This window comes from Armigeres subalbatus, chromosome 3 (assembly GCF_024139115.2).
Source record: "Armigeres subalbatus isolate Guangzhou_Male chromosome 3, GZ_Asu_2, whole genome shotgun sequence".
Classification (NCBI taxonomy): domain Eukaryota; kingdom Metazoa; phylum Arthropoda; class Insecta; order Diptera; family Culicidae; genus Armigeres; species Armigeres subalbatus.
Window position 1 is genome coordinate 327,463,479 of NC_085141.1, and position 19,439 is coordinate 327,482,917.

Here is a 19,439-nt window from a genome sequence, read left to right on the forward strand (position 1 = left end):
GGCAGTGTAACGATTCGGATAAATATTTTGGAGTGTTTCATTCACCACTATATTAATTGACTTCTTCAAAGTCAGAATCACCAATACTAATGTCTACTGTCACTACTACTATATCAAAGTTTACTTCGAATTTCTTCCCAGATATCTAAAGACAATAGCTTTGTCTAGCGTTTTGAAGTGAAAATATAGCAAACAATGTAAAACTAGCCTTTCTATTGGCGAAAGAGAGCGTGAACAGAAAGAGAGCTTATTTTTTGCACATACGACCTATTTTTCAAAGCAATCTAGATTTAAACATGAATTGAAGTTTATATTATTGATCAACATAAAAAAATCGAAATCTGATCAATTGAAAATTGCAAAAAATAATCAGCAGTCTTTCGGCATTAGAGAGTATAAATTGCTTTTTGAAAATATGTTTTGTTTTCGAGGCATTTATTTATTGTATTGGGCGGATTCGCAAATTCCTCGGGACAAGACGAGCAAGGTCCATAAGGTGTTGGAAAAAAATGTTTTTAACTTATTTTTGCATTGAGATTATGTACGAATGATGTTACTTCCAAAAATGTAGTTTTAAATGTTGATTTTGGGGTCACTGGTTATTATTTTTGAATGAAACTATTTTTTATGGTTTTATTTTATTATTTCCGTTGTTTTAAATCCCAAATTATTCTGGTTCTTTTGTAAGCACTTGGGCATGCATTCAAGATTTGGATTTCTTAATAATTGGCAGTATTCTTCTTCAATCGCTCTACATTCCAAATGGAATTTGGCCTGCTTATTAACTTAGTATTCTATTAGCAGTTCCTCAGTTATTAATTGAAAGTTTTTCTATGCCCGCTATTGCATGAGTTACATACTGTGTGGCTAGTACAATGGATACACTATGCCTGAAAACATTCTAGATTCTAGACCGGACCATTGGTACTTCGCGTACCTTCTTCTTTTTCTTCTTCTTCTTCTTCTTCTTATGAATCTTGTACATGGTGGTGCAAAGGGCCGACTTGAAAGATCTCCATCCTGAGCGTTGCCCAGCTATCGCTTTAACCTGTTGCCAGGTTAGATTTCGGTCGACTTCTTTTATTTCTTTATTGAGGCTTCGCCGCCAAGAGCCGCTGGGTCTGCCTCTGCTGCGATGGCCCGCTGGGTTCCAGTCTAATGCTTGTTTACAGATTTCGTTTCCGCCCCTACGTATAGTGTGGGCGACCCAGCCCCACTTCCGATCCCGAATTTCTGTTGCTATCGGCCTCTGGTGACAACGACGATGAAGCTCATTGTTTAAGATCCAGTTGTGAGGCCACCAGGCCCGAATTATATACCGCAAGCATCTGTTAATGAACACCTGCAGCCGTTGAGTATTCTCCACTGATACACACTATGTTTCGCTAGCGTATAACAGCACAGATTTCACGTTGAAAATTCGTATTTTGATGCGTTCAATTATCTGCCTGTTTTTTCAGATATTTCTTAAACTCGCAAAGGCAGCCCTTGCTTTCTTGATCCGTGCGCCTATGTCGATCTTGGTTCCGCTGTCTGACGCCATTTGGCTACCAAGATATTGGAAGCTTTCAACATTCTCCACTGGTTGCCCGGCTACTGTGAAACTGGAAGGAGTCACCGTGTTTACATCCAACGATTTGGTTTTGTTGACGTTGATGACTAAACCTGCCGAAGAGGAGCGCTCGGCTCGTTGAGCTTACTCTGCATATCAGAGCGCCGTTGCGCGATGAGTGCAACGTCATCTGCCAATTCGAAGTCGTTTAGGTACTCCATGGTTATAGGCTGCCATAACAGCCCGCGGTTTGGTTTATGGTCAATCGCATCTACCAGAATCTCATCGATTACGATGAGGAACAGTAACGGTGATAGAATACATTCTTGCCTCACACCAGCTACGACCCGGATAGGGTCGGACAGGACCCCATTGTGCAGCACTCTACACGAAAAGGCCTCGTACTGTGCTTCGATGAGGCCGATGATTTTCTCAGGAACCCCCTTGCATCTCAGGGCGCCCCACATATTCTCGTGATTGAGACGGTCGAAAGCTTTTTCGTAGTCAATGCATACCAAGTAAAGGGACTCTTGGAATTCGTTGACCTGACCTGAAATAAACGATGCAGTAGTTCAGCGGATATCATGGGGTCAGCTTTGAGCATCTCGGCTGATATGCGGTCGACCCCTGGGGCTTTAATCGATTTCATTGCCAGCAGTGATGGAGCTTCGGTATTACGTAGGATCTTCGGCAGATCATGCCGATGTGGTGATGGCCTGGCTGGCACAAAGTTGTTCGAAGTGCTCGAACCAGCGTTTCAGCTGGTCAGATGGGTCGGTCAATAACTGATCATTCGCGTCTTTCACAGGCATCGTTGCATTCATCTTCGCCCCGCTTAGGCGTCGTGAGATATCGTAGAGGAGGGGAATGTCCCGGTTGCGGGGCTCTCTCCTTCCACGGCCTGAGAGTCTGCCCACGCTCGCTTGTCCCGTCGAAATTAGCGTTTTACTTCCTTCTCAAGAGCCGAGTATCGTTGAAGGTCTAAGACTTTGGTTCCTCTGGTTTTTTATCGCTCTATCGCGGCTTTGGCTTCTCTTCGCTCCTCTATCTTCCTCCAGGTCTTATCGGTGATCCATTGTTTTCTCTGGGTGCGTACCTGGAGGAATAAAATAAACCCCACCTCTCGGTCCTTAGTCTCTTACCCAGCAACTCCTATCCCTACCTACCGCGGGTCAGGATACGAGCAAACTTAGGGAAGATCGGGTAATTCATCCCGGTGGAAATTATGGTCGTATGCTCCTCTCCGGAGGTGAAAATCTTATTGAGCGTCTGTTCTTCATGTTAGGAGCGGCTCACAACAGCGCCTGTTCTCTATGTTAGAGGGCGGCTGATTAGGGGGCGGCCATCGTCCGAGTGCTAGCGAGGGACTCTAAGTGAAACTGTGCACCCTGATCCACCGGAAATAAGGAGGAATGATCCTCCGGACATTTGGGGGGTTTGGTGTCAGGTCCAGCAAGCCAGCCTTAAAAAAAAACTCACGCAATGAATAATCAACAAGAGAGTACGTACCGGAACAATCGGCGAAAACACTGCGACGAAAAGGAACTAGCCATTTGAAACTTGGGAGCACACGCATACTCGCCGATGTGCTCAAGGACCGTGGATTCGGCATCGTAGTTCTGCTGGAGGTTTGTGGGAAGGGATCAATGGTGCGAACGTTTAGAGGTAATCATACCATCTACCAGAGCTGCGGCAATACACACGAGCTGGGAACAACTTTCATAGTGATGGGCGATATGCAAAGGCGCGTGATCGGGTGGTGGCCGATCAATGAGAGAATGTGCAGGTTGAGGATCAAAGGCCGGTTCTTCAACTTCAGCATAATCAACGTCCATAGCCCACACTCCGGTAGCACTGATGATGATAAGGACGCATTCTACGCGCAGCTGGAACTTGAGTACGACAGCTGCCCAAGCCACGACGTCAAAATCATCATAGGAGATTTGAACGCTCAGGTTGGCCAAGAGGAGGAGTTTAGACCGACTATTGGAAAGTTCAGCGCTCACCGGCTGACGAACGAAAACGGCCTACGACTAATTGATTTCGCCGCCTCCAAGAATATGGCCATTCGCAGCACCTACTTCCAACACAGCACACCTGGAGATCACCATTGCAGACAGAATCACAAATCGATCACGTTCTGATTGATGTACGGCATTTCTCCGACATTATCGACGTCAGGACATATCGTGGTACTAACATCGACTCTGACCACTATCTGGTGATGATTAAACTACGCCCTAAACTATCCGTCATCAACAATGTTCGGTACCGACGACCGCCGCGGTACGACCTAGAGCGACTGAAGCAACTTGATGTCGCCACTGCATACGCGCAGCATCTCGAGGCAGCGTTGCCGGAAGTGGGTGAGCTCGATGGGGCCTTTCTTGAGAACTGCTGGAATACAGTTGAAGCAGCCATTAACGACGCAGCGGAGAACACCGTCGGGTATGTGGGACGAAGTTGACGGCACGATTGGTTCGACGAAGAGTGCAGATAGATTCTGGAGGAGAAGGACGTAGCGCGGGCGGTCGCGCTGCAGCAAGGTACCCGGCAGACAGCAGACCCGCCTTTTTCAGGAAAAGAAACGCCGCCTGGAAGAAGCGGAGTGCTAGGAGATGGAATAGTTGTGCTGTTCTCAAGAAACACGCAAGTTCTATCAGAAGCTCAACGCATCCCGCAAAGGCTTCGTGCCACGAGCAAAAATGTGCAGGGATAAGGATGGGAGCATCTTGATGGACGAACGTGTGGTGATCGAAAGGCACTACGAAGAACATTTAAATGGCGCTGAGAGTCAAGGCAGCGGAGGAGATGACTACGTCAGTTCAGCGGACGATGGAAGCCAACCAGCCCCCAGCTTGAGGATAGTTAAGGATGCCATCCAACAGCTAAAGACCAATAAAGCAGCTGGTAAGGATGATATCGGAGCTGAGCTCATCAAGATGGGCCCGGAAAAGCTAGCCACTTGCCTGCACAAACTGATAGTCAGAATCTGGGAGACTGAACAGCTACCGGAGGAGTGAAAGGAAGGGGTTATATGCCCCATTTAGGGAACGTCCACAAATTACGTAATGCTTATAGGGGGGAGGGGGGGTTGAGCGAAGTGTGACGGTCCATACAAAATTTTGAAATGTTTCATACAAAAAATGTGACATAGGGGGGAGGGGGGGTTGAAAATTCCCAATTTTTGCGTTACGTAATTAATGGATCTTCCCTTACAAGAAAGGCGACAAGCTGGAGTGCGAGAACTTTCGAGCGATCACCATCCTTAGTGCCGCTTACCACCATCTGTTCATTAATTTCAAGGCGGCATACGACAGTATAGACCGCGTAGAGCTATGAAAAATTATGGACGAGAACAGCTTCTCTGGGAAGCTTACCAGACTGATCAAAGCAACGGTGGATGGTGTGCAAAACTGTGTGAAGATCTCGGGCGAACACTCCAGTTCGTTCGAATCGCGCCGGGGACTAAGACAAGGTGATGGACTTTCGTGCCTGTTGTTCAACATTGCGCTTGAAGGTGTCATGCGGAGAGCCGGGTGTAACAGCCGGGGTACGATTTTCAACAGATCCAGTCAATTTATTTGTTTCGCGGATGACATGGACATTGTCGGCTAAACTTTTGCAAAGGTGGCAGAGCTGTACAATGTACATCCGCCTGAAACGTGAAGCAACAAAAGTTGGACTGGTGGTGAATGCATCGAAAACAAAGTACATGCTTGTGGGTGTAGTCAGGGCCCGTCTGAGAAGCAGTGTTACCGTCAGTCATCGTCGAGGGCAATCCAGATTCCTTCCGTTGTTCGTTGACGTACCACCAAAAACATTTGGGATTATTCCTGAGACGACTTTGCAAACGATTTTGAAAAGCGTTATAGAGATGATCGTTGAGTTGCTGATGTTTGGAGTTGGCCCGGATATAGCTAGCTTTTGTAGAGTCCGCACGATACTCGCGCGTTTCACTTTTAAGATGAGCATTAGACCAGGCTGGTTTGACCGGTTCTGGTATGGATCACACGAGAACAAACAGGTCGATGGCGTAAACTAGTATGTTTAAGTTAAACAGTGTTGGTAAAACTCAAAATCTCAAAACTCATAGACGATCCAAATCAAGCGTGAGTTGAAACGCACCCAACTCAGCACCTAAAAACTCATGGATGAGTTGAATCATCCATATGAATCATCGTAGGTTTTCTTTTGTTTTCCTTCGTTAAAAAACAGTGAATTGACGTTTGTCGCATACAATATTAGACACTTTTCCTTTAAAATCGCAGACGATTTCGTTCGCGCGGGAACATAAAAAAAATTGAACATAAATGTTGTAACATTTTTTAAGAAAATAGAGGCCAACCGATGCAACTATGTTTTAAATGTTATGAAAACTCATATGTGAATATGTACGTTATGTGGAAGATATTGATTTGAAAAATGTATTGGAGGTAACCACTTTCCCTTCGATGGGACTCGAACCCATGACCCTACAGTACGCTAGACTGGTGCTTTAACCAACTAAGCTACGAAGGACCTCCGTCGGCCTTCGCAACCCTGGCAACTACTGAACGAGCTCGAGATTCCCAAATTGGACGCATAGTCAAATCACTCGCAATCCATTTATCAAGCCAATACTTCCACATGTGTATTGTACACGTCCACATTAGAGGAGCGTGAGTATTTAGAATGTCTGGCGGCTATACACATTCTTCATCAGCAACGGTACTGATCAAGTGAGGTTGTGTAAGCTATTTGCCAGTCGGTCGTCAAGCTCAGACCCGACCGCATTGCGTAGGCAAGAGCACGCAACTCAAGTTCAGTTCAATCAAAGGTAATTGCCTATTTCCGGGGATTAAACCACCCGACTTGGACGTTAATTTACAATGTTATGAAAACTCATATGTGAAGTACGAGTGATAATACGAGTGATAAATGGATTGCGAGTGATTTGACTATGCGTCCAATTTGGGAATCTCGAGCTCGTTCAGTAGCCGCTAGGTTGCGAAGGCCGACGGAGGTCCTTCGTAGCTTAGTTGGTTAAAGCACCAGTCTAGCGTACTGTAGGGTCATGGGTTCGAGTCCCATCGAAGGGAAAGTGGTTACCTCCAATACATTTTTCAAATCAATATCTTCCACATAACGTACATATTCACATATGAGTTTTCATAACATTGTAAATTAACGTCCAAGTCGGGTGGTTTAATCCCCGGAAATAGGCAATTACCTTTGATTGAACTATGTTTTAAAACACAACATCAAATAACCTTTATTAGTTTGCCTTCCTGTGTAATAAAAAACCTAGACAAATTTATTACGTAATAAGTGTAAGATCTTTTGCTAAATCTTTGAAACAGTAGATGATTTTTTTGTAACACGCATTTGCCCAGAATATGGAAAATGATGATGCATTTACGTTTTGATGCCTGCTATTTTTTCCTAAGTTAGATACAAAATAAGGATTGGCCATGAAAGATTAGTAAAAATATTGTACAAAAAGAAATTTTAACACTGTATTTTAAACTTTTCTTTATTGCCACATATTTCTTAGAACATTCGATCCGAACCGTATTTCATACATAATAAAACTTATGAAACGCTTCGACACCATTCCAAAACTGTGGAATAATGGAAAGAAATCATAAGGGGAAGGCTATTTGTTCAAGCCACTATTAAGCTAAGTATATTCTGAACCACGGCTCCTTAAACGCCCATCTTCTTCTTCAAATCGTCGTCTTGCGCAGACATCGCCGTCAGTTTCTTGCCTATCCGCTCGTGGATTTCCAAATATTTGGCCACACAGCGATCCAAACAAACGGATTCGCCTTTGCCTGCAAATGAAAGCAAACGAATTTACAATTACTATTCTAAGAATTTGGCAAATATTCAAATGATAGACAATACGCATTTTAGTGTACTACATACTTTAAACGTAAAAAATATTAGTCATGATGAATGATCCAGATCCAGATTTTCTCACAAAAGTAATCAATTTCTAAACAAAATATCAACATACCGAGCTCAGCATCGTTGTACTTGGGCGGGATGCACTTCTTGTGGCATGCCTGGGTCATCCGGCTGTACAGATCGGACATCATTTCAATTTCCATTTCCTGCATCAACTGCAGCTTTGCCTGCTGGGCGGCATCCATCTGGGGCAAACTCATTTTGTTGACGATACTTTGTTTTCAAATTCCGAGGTAGTAATTGCCGATTGTATAGGTATTTCTGCTTCCAGTACACGACTAGGTCAACACAGTGCAATCTTATTCTTTGTGGCTTAGGATTGATAGCGCCGGGAGTTTTCCACAGAGTATTCGCCTTCGTTGGATTTCCTCATACGTTCACGAATTCTCATATTCTCATAGCGGTTCTTGTCAACGTTTTGTTTCGAATAGACAAAGCCAGCGATTCCCAGGACCGTGATGATGCTCCTAGTGATAAAAGATTTTTGGTGTTCCTTTTACTGAAGGATTTCGAAATCCGCATATACGTATCGATTTGATCATAATTTTATGCGCCGTAGTGTCGAAAAATAACAATACTTACCAACAAATTCCAATTTTCTGCAGATGATTTAATCGCATAATTGTTTTCAACAATCCAGGTGAAATTCAATTAAAAATATCACGTTTTCTTCAAGAATGAAGCAGCATTCGAGTTCTTACGAAACACCTTCCGTTCTGATTTTTAGATCACCCAAACTGATGAAATTTCTGGCTCATGATGTGTTACGACTGAGCTGTCATTGTGGCGAGCTGAACGTAACGCCTTATGGGTTTGGACTATTTGGCTGATTTTTCTTACACCGCCCGCATAGTAGAAAATAGGGATCCTATATTAGGAGATCCCGCATAGAATTATATCAAACATCAATTTTTCCAGTAATCGTTTTTCGATTATACATTTTACGATTGAGTTATATATGGTATCGTAGTAGATTATACACCAATCGTACCATGAATAATGTTGATGATAGCCTCTACAATTTTTGGTTTTTGGATGATACACTGAACGGGTCGTTAAGTATCGTTACCATTCAAAAATGGCCTGTTTTGCGAACGAAAAAAAATCTGTATCATTGAGGTAACAATCACTGTATGATACATTCGATGATTCTCTGAATAATAATCTTTTGGTGTATGATCGAGATTTAATAATTAATGATTTGACATTTTTCGTCTGTATCATAAAATCATAAAAGAGCTATTACTTGAAAAATTATCATTCCATGAATAGGAACTGAATAATATAACCGATTCGATGAATGGTTCATTTCTATTCGGGATGTGCGAATACTTTTCCAGACGATTTAGCAACGCTGTTACTTGGAGCTCGAACATGACTTTGCGTATGATGGCATTTTCAGATTTCGTTATCTAACGTCCAACAGTACATTATCACTTAAATAAAAGTGCAATACAAATGAACAAAGTACCATGTATAAACTAGACATAGACTACTTCAACTTGCCAATGTAAAACAAATTGTTTATTCGACAAAACTTTCCGTAAAACCTTTTTCATTACAATCGCAATACCTTTCAATCCTCAACAATAACAATGTTCATTTGGCTCAGATTCTGACAGCTCTCAATGCTCGATTGGCTCAAGATGGCCGCTTTCGCATATCTCTGAATGTAGGATCCCTATAGTAGAAAACCATTTTGTAAGGGTCTGTTCAAATGTTACGTAACGCAATAGGGGGTGGGGAGTTGTATAATTTTTGTTACGATTTGTTACGCAAAATGTGGGGGGTGGGTGTCCTTCGAAATATTACGCGTTGTTTCAAATGGACTTTAATTTGATAGATTTGTACCAAAATTGTACAGTCTAATTTATTGCGCATAAGCCTCAAAATTTTATTCCCACCTTTGGGTTTCCGCGCCGAGCACTCAGCGCCAAACTCTGCGACAAGGAGATAGTGGTCAAGTTGATACTCCTGATTTTTTGACAACTGATGTCGATTGGTTGTGTGAGTGCACCGGTGTCAAAAAATAGAGCTTTTAGCTGAAAATTTAATTGTCAAATGCACATTTTGACAGCAATATAGATGTATGAGTGAAAAAAAATTTGCAAATGCTCTATCGCGGAAGCAGTCGCTGAAGACAAGTGTCAATGGTTTCAGTGAGGAAACGAAAAGTTTCAATGCAAAAAGCAATACTACACATGATAATTCTTCCAAAACAATATGTTGCAGCAGAAAACAATCAGATTTCATGTTACCGTGCCACATTGCATGGTTCGATAAGCCTTGAAGCGATATAGATGTACTTTGGGTTGCCATACCCATATGAGTTGCATAATGTTCATTAAAGCACCCATTTCGTTGGTATGGAAAAGTCGTTTTATCATTCAAAAAAGCACTGTAAACCAGGTATTATGATCAGGAATTGCAAAACATCTATATATATATCCATTGTAATTAATTGTAAAATCCTACCAAAAATCTTTTTTTTTTACAAAAAACTATTTGTTACGCGTTACGCATAGGGGTCGGGGTATTCTGAAAATTGTTACAGATTGTTACGAGGGGGTGGGGGGTTCTCAAAAACAACGTTTTTCGCGTTACGTAATATTTGAACAGAAGTATAATGTACTGATTAATGTACTCATTTTAATACACACCGTTAACATTCATGTTGTTATTCATTTACATTAAAACCATAATTGCTTTCGCGTTTTGGATTATTAATTACATCATTTGCACAACAATACATACAGTTAAAGTTTAGAGTATTGTTGACAAATACTTGTTTATAATCCGATTTTGACACTTCATTCCGTGCACCGCATTTTCTGTATAAAAATAATAAGTTCAGCTTCTTCAAATATATCACGTAAAAGCTAGCATGCTAAGGAAAGTGTGTGGTTATAAGGTTTCAATCAGAATTATATTAATAATGGTAAGTTTAAATGATTTGCATCGAATCTTTAATATTTTATACTTATGTTTTTCAATGAGTCAAGGCCTGCATTGATTGAAATATGTAAATATGTTCTACCTCCTGAATGTCAAAATGTAACTCACGCGGCCGCCATTATCGAGCGCAAAATACTGGATAGGGGAACTGAACCAGTAAAGCAATTTTCGAGGGTTTCATTAGCTCTAACAGGAGATATATCCCTTATCCTTCTTCGCTGTTGAAACTGATCGATATTTTTTTTGGAAAATATGCATTTTTCAGGGTTGGCCAAATTAGGCACTAACACTTCCCCTGTAGATATTGAAAAACATTAAAAACAAGACAAAAATATAACATAAACCCTTGCATAAATCTCGATAATATTTACTTGCCATTTGATACTCGATAGATTTGAATGACGACATCACCAACGACATCGACAACATGCGTTGACAGTCAAAAAGTTGCACCCAAACCGTTCGTATTTGCGATGGCAAATGTTGTACCGCCGGTGTACGTACACCGTTCGAAATAAACAAAAATGACATAACCCAATCATAAGAATGGCTGGTGCTACCTAGGGATCCTGTAATGAGAGATATGCGAAAGCGGCCATTGTAAGCCAATCGAGCATTGAGAACTGTCAAAACGTGAGCCAAATGAAATGTTATTGTTGCAGATTGAGACGAGGTTGAGAGGTATTGAGATAGATTTTAAGAAAAGTTTCATCGGATAAACAATTTGTTATACTTTCGCGAGTAGAAGTAATCTAGTTTATGTATAGTGTTTCGCCTATTTATATTGCACTGTTATTTTAGTGATAATGCTTATTTAAACACTGTTAGTGGACAGACAAACATATTCCAAATTGTTGTCAATTGCAAAGTCATATACAAGCTTCAACATTTTGCGCTGCGGCAAGTGCTGGAAGCGTTTGGTAACAAAAGTAACAGCGTTGCTAAATCGTCTGGAAAAGTATTTGCATATCTCTCATTATAGGATCCCTACGCAGAAAAAAACTACGTTAAAAACAAACATATTCTACTAAATTAATGATTTCGTGTGTGTTACTTCTACGTGAAGTTAAACGATTTACAATGATATGGAAATGCTAATATCATCTTCCAAACTTGGACGTACATGTTCATGATAGAATTAGAGGCGAAAGTATAGAATTGATAGTTCCGTTAGGATACGGCAGGCATGAAGAATGTTTTTATAGAAGTCGATTTGAAAGCGAGCGGAGGGCAATATTTGTGATGGCACATATCACCGACCTTCCTTCTACCAAGCTCCCGTATGAAGGGGGAGGGAAGAATATCAGTGTGGAAGCTGATATATCTCCACTGGCAAAAGGAAGGTGGTTTGACTTGCTCATATGCCATCGCGTGCGGAAGGATTTGCTATCGACGAGTACTGTCTCCAAATTTCTAATATGACATCAGCATTTAGTCGAATAGGATTTTTATTGCACAGTTCTGTTTTCTCATTGCGTCCGTCTTGTCGCAACCAACTTGGCTGCCTCAGAGAGAACAAAGCAGAGAAAGGCACTGCTGCTGTACCGTCGACCAATAACAGCTGAATTGATGGATGCCCCCACCAAGGGTAGTACACTAAATTAATGATTTCGTGTGTGTTACTTCTACGTGAAGTTAAACGATTTACAATGATATGAAAATGCTAATATCATCTTCCAAACTTGGACGTACACTGTATACACTGTTACTTTCGATTACCGAAGTCGGTAAATTTTTACTGAGTTTTTGAACAGCTGACTAAAGTCGGTAATTATTGCAATTACACACTTAACACATAACAACACACCAGCGGAACGGCAACGGAAATGCCAAATTTGACAGTTAGCCCATATATTTCTACTCGCTTCTATAGTGTTTGGGGAAGTGTGTAGGCCGTCCCGAATAAAAAATACAGTAGAATAACAATACATTTTGTTGTAACACTACTATTAATAACATTAAATTGGCAATAGATCATATTGTAAATGAAACCATAGAAATACATTAGAATGCATTGTTATGAACCATTTACTCAAATGTAAATGAAGTTTTCGCAATAGAATGTACGGGTTGTTAAGTATCGTAACTATACAAAATCTGAGATTTTTCCATACATTTTTTTCGTCACACAATAGAGTGTATGGTTAATATATTGTTGAAATATCCGAACAAAACTGTTTAAAATACAATGGATTGTATTGTATTTGTATAGTAAAACCATACGATTTTTGATTTCTCAGTTGTGACAGCTTTACTGTTCAACAATGCAATTTAAAGGGAAAAAATGCATATTTGGCGCCATGAGGCAAATATTGTTAAATAGTTTTTATGCAATGTAAAGAAACGTTCCTATCCGGGGTTATCATTTGTTAAACGAGATTGTTTTCCCTTTTTTGACAAATGGAACGTTACGCGTGGAATTGTTACACCGCAACGAAGCGGAACACTTTGATGCAAGTGGCAACGCAAAGTGTCCAACAAAAACTGGCCACTGACTGACTGCGAGAAGTCAGTCAACGAAAAGAAGAAGCGCAACATCGATTTTGCGGTGTTCTTGGAAGTTTATTTGGTGAATATTCCCGAAATCGGATTACCACCGGTGTGAAACTGTGTTCCCCCGTAAATTTAGAACCGGAGTGCAGCCCAATCGGGTGGAATTTGAAGCACAAGTGATCGGCATTGGAGTGGATTACCAGCCCCCGAAGTGATGCCGTCGAAGAAGAAAAAGTACAATGCGCGATTCCCGGCGGTAAGTGGCACTGATGGGATGGGTTTTTCGGATCCGGGTCCAGGGTCTGCGATGGAATGGTTTTGCGGTGATTTGGTCGGTCGATAGATTTCAGTTCCAGCGATAGTGTGCGTGTGTGTGCTTGCATCGTCCAGCGAGAGCGGGAGACCTTGGGGTGGGATCCGATTGTTTATTTTTACGCATCCGCCAAAGTAGTGACTAATGAGAGCGCTGTGTTTTTGTTTCTTCCAGGGGAGGATCAAGAAGATCATGCAAACCGATGAAGAAGTTGGCAAAGTGGCTCAAGCGGTTCCCGTTATAATCTATATCCTTTACAAGAGGTTGCATGTAACGTATTTTCTTGTTTTATTGACGCGGTTTTCAGATTCGGTGGAATTGAAGGAATTATTGCTCTGTTCAATCGGAATAGATTTTTGAAATTTGATTTAAAATTATTTTCGACAATGATACTAGCAGATAAAACCTATACCTATAGTCACGACATCATAAACGACTAGCTTTTTGAAGCGATGTGATAAATCTGATTTAGAATAACTGATTCTTAATGGTGGGACTTGCAATGCGACAGTCTTAAATCATAACATGAGTATTGCGCATCATGCATGTATGAATGCTTTTTAATGCGTAATTTTTTAAACAGATTTTCAAACTGTTGGCAAGCATTGTTTGGCTAACTTCATCTTGTTGTTTTATGTATTCGTTTAACTCACTTAGATATGAACATAAATCCATCATTAAACTCGCTTTTTGCAGCACCCTTATTTGCTAGTGAGAAAGATCTCCTCTACTAGTATTAAATATGAAGGAGGAGTCCATACAACGAGAGAAAAAAGGTCTGCACCACGTCAACAACAAAGAACGATCGCCCAGATCTTTGTTCTAATTTTTATCTCTCTTCGTCCTTTAAACTTATTCCTTCTTTTAGTGTGAATTTATGAAAACACTTTTTTACGTCTAGATATAATCGATTGCATTTAACACACAACATTAAAAGGTTAAAAAGTTGTTTATTTCCGCTCTGTATGCAAACTATCATCCGTTATTTAGCCGGTTCACGAGCAAGTTTTGTCTATTGTTGAAAATCCCAGAATGTAGATTTATTATGCTTTTTAAACGTAAGTTGGTCACGGTGATTCATCCTGGTTTATAATAAATTAAAAGTATTCTTCAAGATTTGTTCACATCCAACATTCCTTAACTCACGACCAATACCTCGCACCTTGGAGCTGTTTGTCGAATCGTTGCTGACCAAGACACTTCGCATCACAAATGCTCGCAATGCAAAAACTCTTTCGCCGTCGCACATGAAGCAGTGCATCATCTCCGAGAGTCGATTCGATTTTCTTCGGGATCTGGTAAAAAATATACCAGACATCGGCGTCAACGAAGAGCAGCTATCGGGATCAGAAGCCGGATATGGTAACGAAGCTGGTGCTTCGCCTGCATCCACATCCACATCGTCCTCTTCAAATGGTGGTGGTGGCGCTGGACACATGCACGTTAGTGAAACCAATTCCGCAGCATCCGGCTTGCTTCAGCGTTCGGAGTCCTACACACCGTCCAGCAGTACCAGCTATGCCAGTGCTCTTCCCATTGCTCCACAGCTTCATATCCCAACGCAACAGCAGCAGAGCCAAGCCCAGCCTAGCAGTCAGAAGCGACCTTTCAGTCAGGCGAATAGTTTAAACTTCTACAAGGAAATATCGCTGGATGATTCCAGCAGCACTACCAGCAGCGGCCGAGAGCCGCCTCCGAAGCTTACGCGACTGCACTCCGCTCCAGCAGCTAGCGCAACTACAACGAATGCGATTCCCATCAAGATCGATATTCTACCAGCATCCGCGCCTTTGTTGTCTTCGTCGGCCGCTACTGGTTCGAACAACAGTCAACCGGCGCAGTTGAAGTCCAACAATGGCACAGGCGGTGCCAGTAGTAATAGTTTCAAAGTAAGTTACTCCTAATAATCTGTTAATAAGAAATCCAGGTAAATATTGAAACGAATTTATGTTTTCCAGATCACATACAAAATTGCGCCAAGCAGCAACCCGCCTACGCCGACCGCTATCGAGCAGCCCGTCATCAAGCTGGACTATTCAAACCTGAAACTTCCGCTGGCAACCGCCGACCAGTCGAAACCGGCCTCGTCATCGGCTACGTCGTCAACGTCGAGTCAGCGTCACCTGCAGCCAACGATCAAGATCGATTTGAGCAACATCAGCAGCTTCAAGGTGTCCCCAGGCCAGGTCCAAACGGCCCCACTGGCTCTGATAGCCGGCAGTGGCAGAAACCAGCAGCAAGTGCCTTCAACGCCTACTACTGCCAGCACTCCGTCGACTCCACTATCGGCCATGAGCCTTGCGTCATCGTCGTCGATGTCCTCTGGTTCATCCCTGTGTGGTGGAAGCGTTGGCAGCACCAGCACCAGCGGCGGTAAAAATCCGTACATCTTTCAACAGCAGTCAGCAACCGCCGGTTTTGCAAGCACCAGCAGTGGATCGGCAGCACCGCTTTATTCCAGTGTGTCCTCAGCTATTCCCGGAATGGACGAAGATTATGATGATATTTAGGGCTAATATTTGTGTATAGAAACATCTATTCTAGTGTCTATTATTGTTTGTCCATAATGTTTCTACTGCATTTAGGCAGGGTAAATAACGGCTTTCGTCGGATCTGTTCCAAAATTGTCAGGCGTGTTTATATACCCTGAACATTGGTGGTCCATGAATCACCCACTTTGCGCGTGCTTACAAGGAGTTTACTTTCCGAAATCAGTATGGCGAAAGGCATATAAAGTTGAATTTCTTGATGTTAAACACCTCTATCAAAAAAGTATTTGGTAAGCGTAGTAGCGGACACGTTCCTGCATAACTGGTAGCAAATATTTTTTACTATAAAGTTCCTTCTTTTGAGAAAACCTGCGTTACATGTCTCGCCATACAAATTTCTGGCGGTTAACTCATGCTGGCTATATGCGCATATTCGTTAGCGCCTGGACACTGGTAGCGGCATGTAGGGAACCAGCCACTGCTAATTATCATTATCAGAAATCATAAAACTCTTGCCAATGATGGAGCAAAACCTTCCGAAAGCATAAATTTCCCTATCAATCATCTTTCCTTCCTACTCTTCACTATCAAAGTAATTGTTATAATTTTTGTCTCCATGCTATGGCTTTAAAATCATGATTCGTCTGTTTCTTAACCCATTTTTATCATTTCACTACCAACTAGTCACGTCTAAATTGGTCGGTATTGCGTCGTGTTGGGCGCCAACATTTTGAAAGTGCCCCTCTTTTGGTGCACTTAAAAATAAAAGGGAACAAAATTTTAAAAATGGATATTTCCATCCATGTCAACATAAAAATAACAAGCATTTTTTTTTGCACTGAAGGCCCAATTTAGCAACAGCTGAATGAAAAATTTGGTTAAGAAACATGATATGATTTTACATAATTTCCAATGGGCAAATAAAATAAAACAACCTTACTAAACAACTGCATTAGGGCTCTAAATAAACACATAACCTGTATATAACGAAGAACGAAACTGCTTTTTTTCAAGAATGAGAGCGTGAAACCCACTTCATTGCGTGGTTATAGCTGTTAAGTTGTTTTAGGTCGTCTATTAGTGTTAGTCAGCAGGACAAAACCCAAACGAAGATGTAGCAAGTGGATTGATTTCGATTAAAACAAAAATACAAACCCGTACCGGAAATGGAAATGTTAAGTTCAAATGTGCACGTTTTAGTATCATGCATGGAGCAAAGAAAAATATAAAGTTGTGTCCTTGTCAAAGGTATCTACAACTAGTAGTGAGTGTGTGTTATTCACGTTAGAATATGGTTTGCGTTTTCTCCGAATGCACTTCGTGGAACCCAGCCTCCATGCATAAGAATAGTGGAATGGTTTTTGTACAACCGAAAACACCGATATTGAGGAATAAATTGTCTAAGAAGTTTTAGCCTATTCAATCTACAAACTTTAACGCGTATCTCAAAATAATTTGAGAATTTGTCCCAGTATGTATGAATTTTGATATCAATACATATACCTACTCTTTACTAAGTGATAAAGCTTGTAGTCTGAATAAGCTATTAAATGAGCAGAAACCAGTTTGTTCTAGAGAAACAGTTGAGAACTACCAGACACTTATTTTTACATAATTATTTATTTATTTATTTGTATAATTTTTTATCTGACTTAGTAGTCTACATGAAGACTTAAAACTAAAGATTTGTCATTCGATGTAAAATTGCAGCAAACGTCGCCAAAATCCTGAAGCGCTGATGTCAAAATCGAATTGAACGGGACTTTCGTTGGAACGGCGAATCATGGCGACTAAGCAACTGTTGGCAGCGTAATTTGTGCTTTGAACTTGCTCATATAGCAAAGCTCTTGGTCGGAGTGTTCGAGAAGGTGCATAAAGTTGAATCCTGGCTAGTAAATCAAGCACATCGTACTCCGATAGCAAAATTTTGGCGATTAAAACTGCTTGCGCCATATTTCTCCGTTTGCTAAGGGTATCCAGTCCCAGCAGGCGACAGCGATCAGCGTATGGCAGCAAATTGATCGGATCCCTCCAAGGAAGATGGCGCAGTGCGTTGCGGACGAACTTATGTTGAACAGCTTCTAAACGAGCTGTCCAAACGGCCTGATAAGAATTCCAAACAACAGAAGCAACTTCCAAATGAGAGCGCACCAACGAGCAGTAAAGTGCTTTGACGCACAAAGGATCACGGATTTCACTGGAAATTTTGAAGATGAATCCAAGCTTCGCTTTATCAATAGTAGTTGATAAGTGACGGCTATAGGTTAGCCTATCATCCAATACAACGCCAAGGTCTTTGATATGGTCGACACGTTGTACAGTAGTTCCTGCAATATTATAATAAAAAATCATGGTGTCTACAGTGCGACGAAAAACTATCACGTAGCATTTAGGGATGGCAATCATTGAAGACGTCCAAGAGTTTCTGCAATTCTAGGCAGTCCGAAAGGTTTCGTACAACGAGGTAGATTTTAAGATCATCCGCAAACAGCAGCAGTCCTACACGTTGCAAGATAAAGGTCACGTCATTCACGAAGAGCGAAAACAGCAATGGACCCAACGTGCTTCCTTGGGGAACTCCGGAGCCGTTCGAGAAGCAACGAGATGAGTGATTTCCAATGTTTACGGTTACTTGGCGTTGCACTAGGTAGGAACGAAGCCAGTTGCAGAACCTTGAAGAGCATCATTTTTTTTTCCAATTTAGCAAGCAGTATGTCGTGATTAACTTTGTCAAAGGCTGATTTGAGATCTGTATACACGGCGTCAACTTGAAACTTTTTGGACATGTTGTCCATACAAAACGATGTGAAGCTCACGAGATTCGTTTCTACAGATCGACCGGGAAAGGAACCATGTTGGAACGGGCTGATATAATTTTTGCATGCCGCGAATAATCTCTCATAGATCAGCGACTCAAACACTTTCGATTCAACTCCAAGTGATGTAATGCCCCGATAGTTTCTTACGTCGCTTTTGTCTCCTTTTTTAAATACAGGAAACATGGTAGAGCATTTCCATTTAGTAGGAAATTTTTGCTGACGAAGTGAAAGGTTGAATAGTATGCACAGAGGGTGGCCAAAACATCGGCTCATTTTTTAACACTGCCGAAGGAATTTCGCTCGGGCCTGCAGAGAAGGACGATTTGATCCTATTAATAGCCGATACAACCATTTGAGTTTCAATGTGTAAAAGGTCAATGTCGATGACATCGACAGGTACATCTTCAGCTTGTGACGGCGGGGCGATTGAGAAGACGGATGAAAAGTGCTCAGCAAAAAGATTGCATTTGTCCTCAGCATGTTGTGTAACGTCGTTATCCAGGAATAGTTTAGATGGGAGACCGATTTCTTTCCTCTTAGTATTAACAAAAGACCTAAATCCTTTGGGATGGCGTCGAAGATTCTGCTGTATACGACACACGTACCGCTTGTAGAGTTGCTTGTTATAGCGACGATAACAATTGCTGGCAATTGAAAAGCTTCTTTTAGTAATAGCACAACGACGATTAGTAAGAGCACGGAGAGCTCTAGCGCGAGCCCGTTTTAAGTTGCGTAGATTAGCGTTAGTCCATGGCGGCTTTCTTGGAGGTGGGCGCTTCGGTACGGAGGCAGATACACAGTCGCGTAGAAAACTGTTGAAACAGTTAACAGCAGAATCAATATCCAAGTAATTCAAAGCGTTCCAG

General features: G+C 41.6%; 3 protein-coding genes across 3 annotated transcripts; 1 reads left to right on the forward strand and 2 right to left on the reverse strand.

Annotated features, from left to right (window-relative positions):
* Positions 1-7,049: 7,049 nt before the first annotated feature.
* Positions 7,050-7,704, reverse strand: LOC134221163 (mitochondrial import inner membrane translocase subunit Tim10). The gene is made up of 2 exons (XM_062700361.1): positions 7,554-7,704; positions 7,050-7,368 (listed from the first exon to the last, which is right to left on the reverse strand). The coding sequence occupies exons 1-2, from the start codon at positions 7,702-7,704 to the stop codon at positions 7,241-7,243; spliced, it is 279 nt and encodes a 92-aa protein (XP_062556345.1). The 3' UTR covers positions 7,050-7,240.
* Positions 7,705-7,816: 112 nt separating this feature from the next.
* Positions 7,817-8,262, reverse strand: LOC134221164 (uncharacterized). Its single transcript, XM_062700362.1, has 2 exons — positions 8,087-8,262; positions 7,817-7,971 (listed from the first exon to the last, which is right to left on the reverse strand). The coding sequence occupies exons 1-2, from the start codon at positions 8,122-8,124 to the stop codon at positions 7,818-7,820; spliced, it is 192 nt and encodes a 63-aa protein (XP_062556346.1). The 5' UTR covers positions 8,125-8,262; the 3' UTR covers position 7,817.
* A 4,659-nt stretch (positions 8,263-12,921) lies between these two features.
* Positions 12,922-17,315, forward strand: LOC134225576 (dr1-associated corepressor homolog). The gene is made up of 4 exons (XM_062705759.1): positions 12,922-13,208; positions 13,440-13,512; positions 14,421-15,154; positions 15,224-17,315. The coding sequence occupies exons 1-4, from the start codon at positions 13,167-13,169 to the stop codon at positions 15,773-15,775; spliced, it is 1,401 nt and encodes a 466-aa protein (XP_062561743.1). The 5' UTR covers positions 12,922-13,166; the 3' UTR covers positions 15,776-17,315.
* The last annotated feature ends 2,124 nt before the right edge of the window (positions 17,316-19,439 follow it).

Coding starts and splice junctions, on each gene's coding strand:
- LOC134221163 (XM_062700361.1), bottom strand. CDS start 7,704: ATGAGTTTGCCCCAGATGGATGCCGCCCAGCAGGCAAAGCTGCAGTTG. Junction 7,369..7,553: donor GTACAACGATGCTGAGCTCG/GTATGTTGATAT, acceptor TTTCATTTGCAG/GCAAAGGCGAATCCGTTTGT.
- LOC134221164 (XM_062700362.1), bottom strand. CDS start 8,124: ATGCGATTAAATCATCTGCAGAAAATTGGAATTTGTTG. Junction 7,972..8,086: donor CAGAAAATTGGAATTTGTTG/GTAAGTATTGTT, acceptor TTTTATCACTAG/GAGCATCATCACGGTCCTGG.
- LOC134225576 (XM_062705759.1), top strand. CDS start 13,167: ATGCCGTCGAAGAAGAAAAAGTACAATGCGCGATTCCCGGCG. Junction 13,513..14,420: donor AGCGGTTCCCGTTATAATCT/ATATCCTTTACA, acceptor CACGACCAATAC/CTCGCACCTTGGAGCTGTTT. Junction 15,155..15,223: donor CCAGTAGTAATAGTTTCAAA/GTAAGTTACTCC, acceptor TATGTTTTCCAG/ATCACATACAAAATTGCGCC.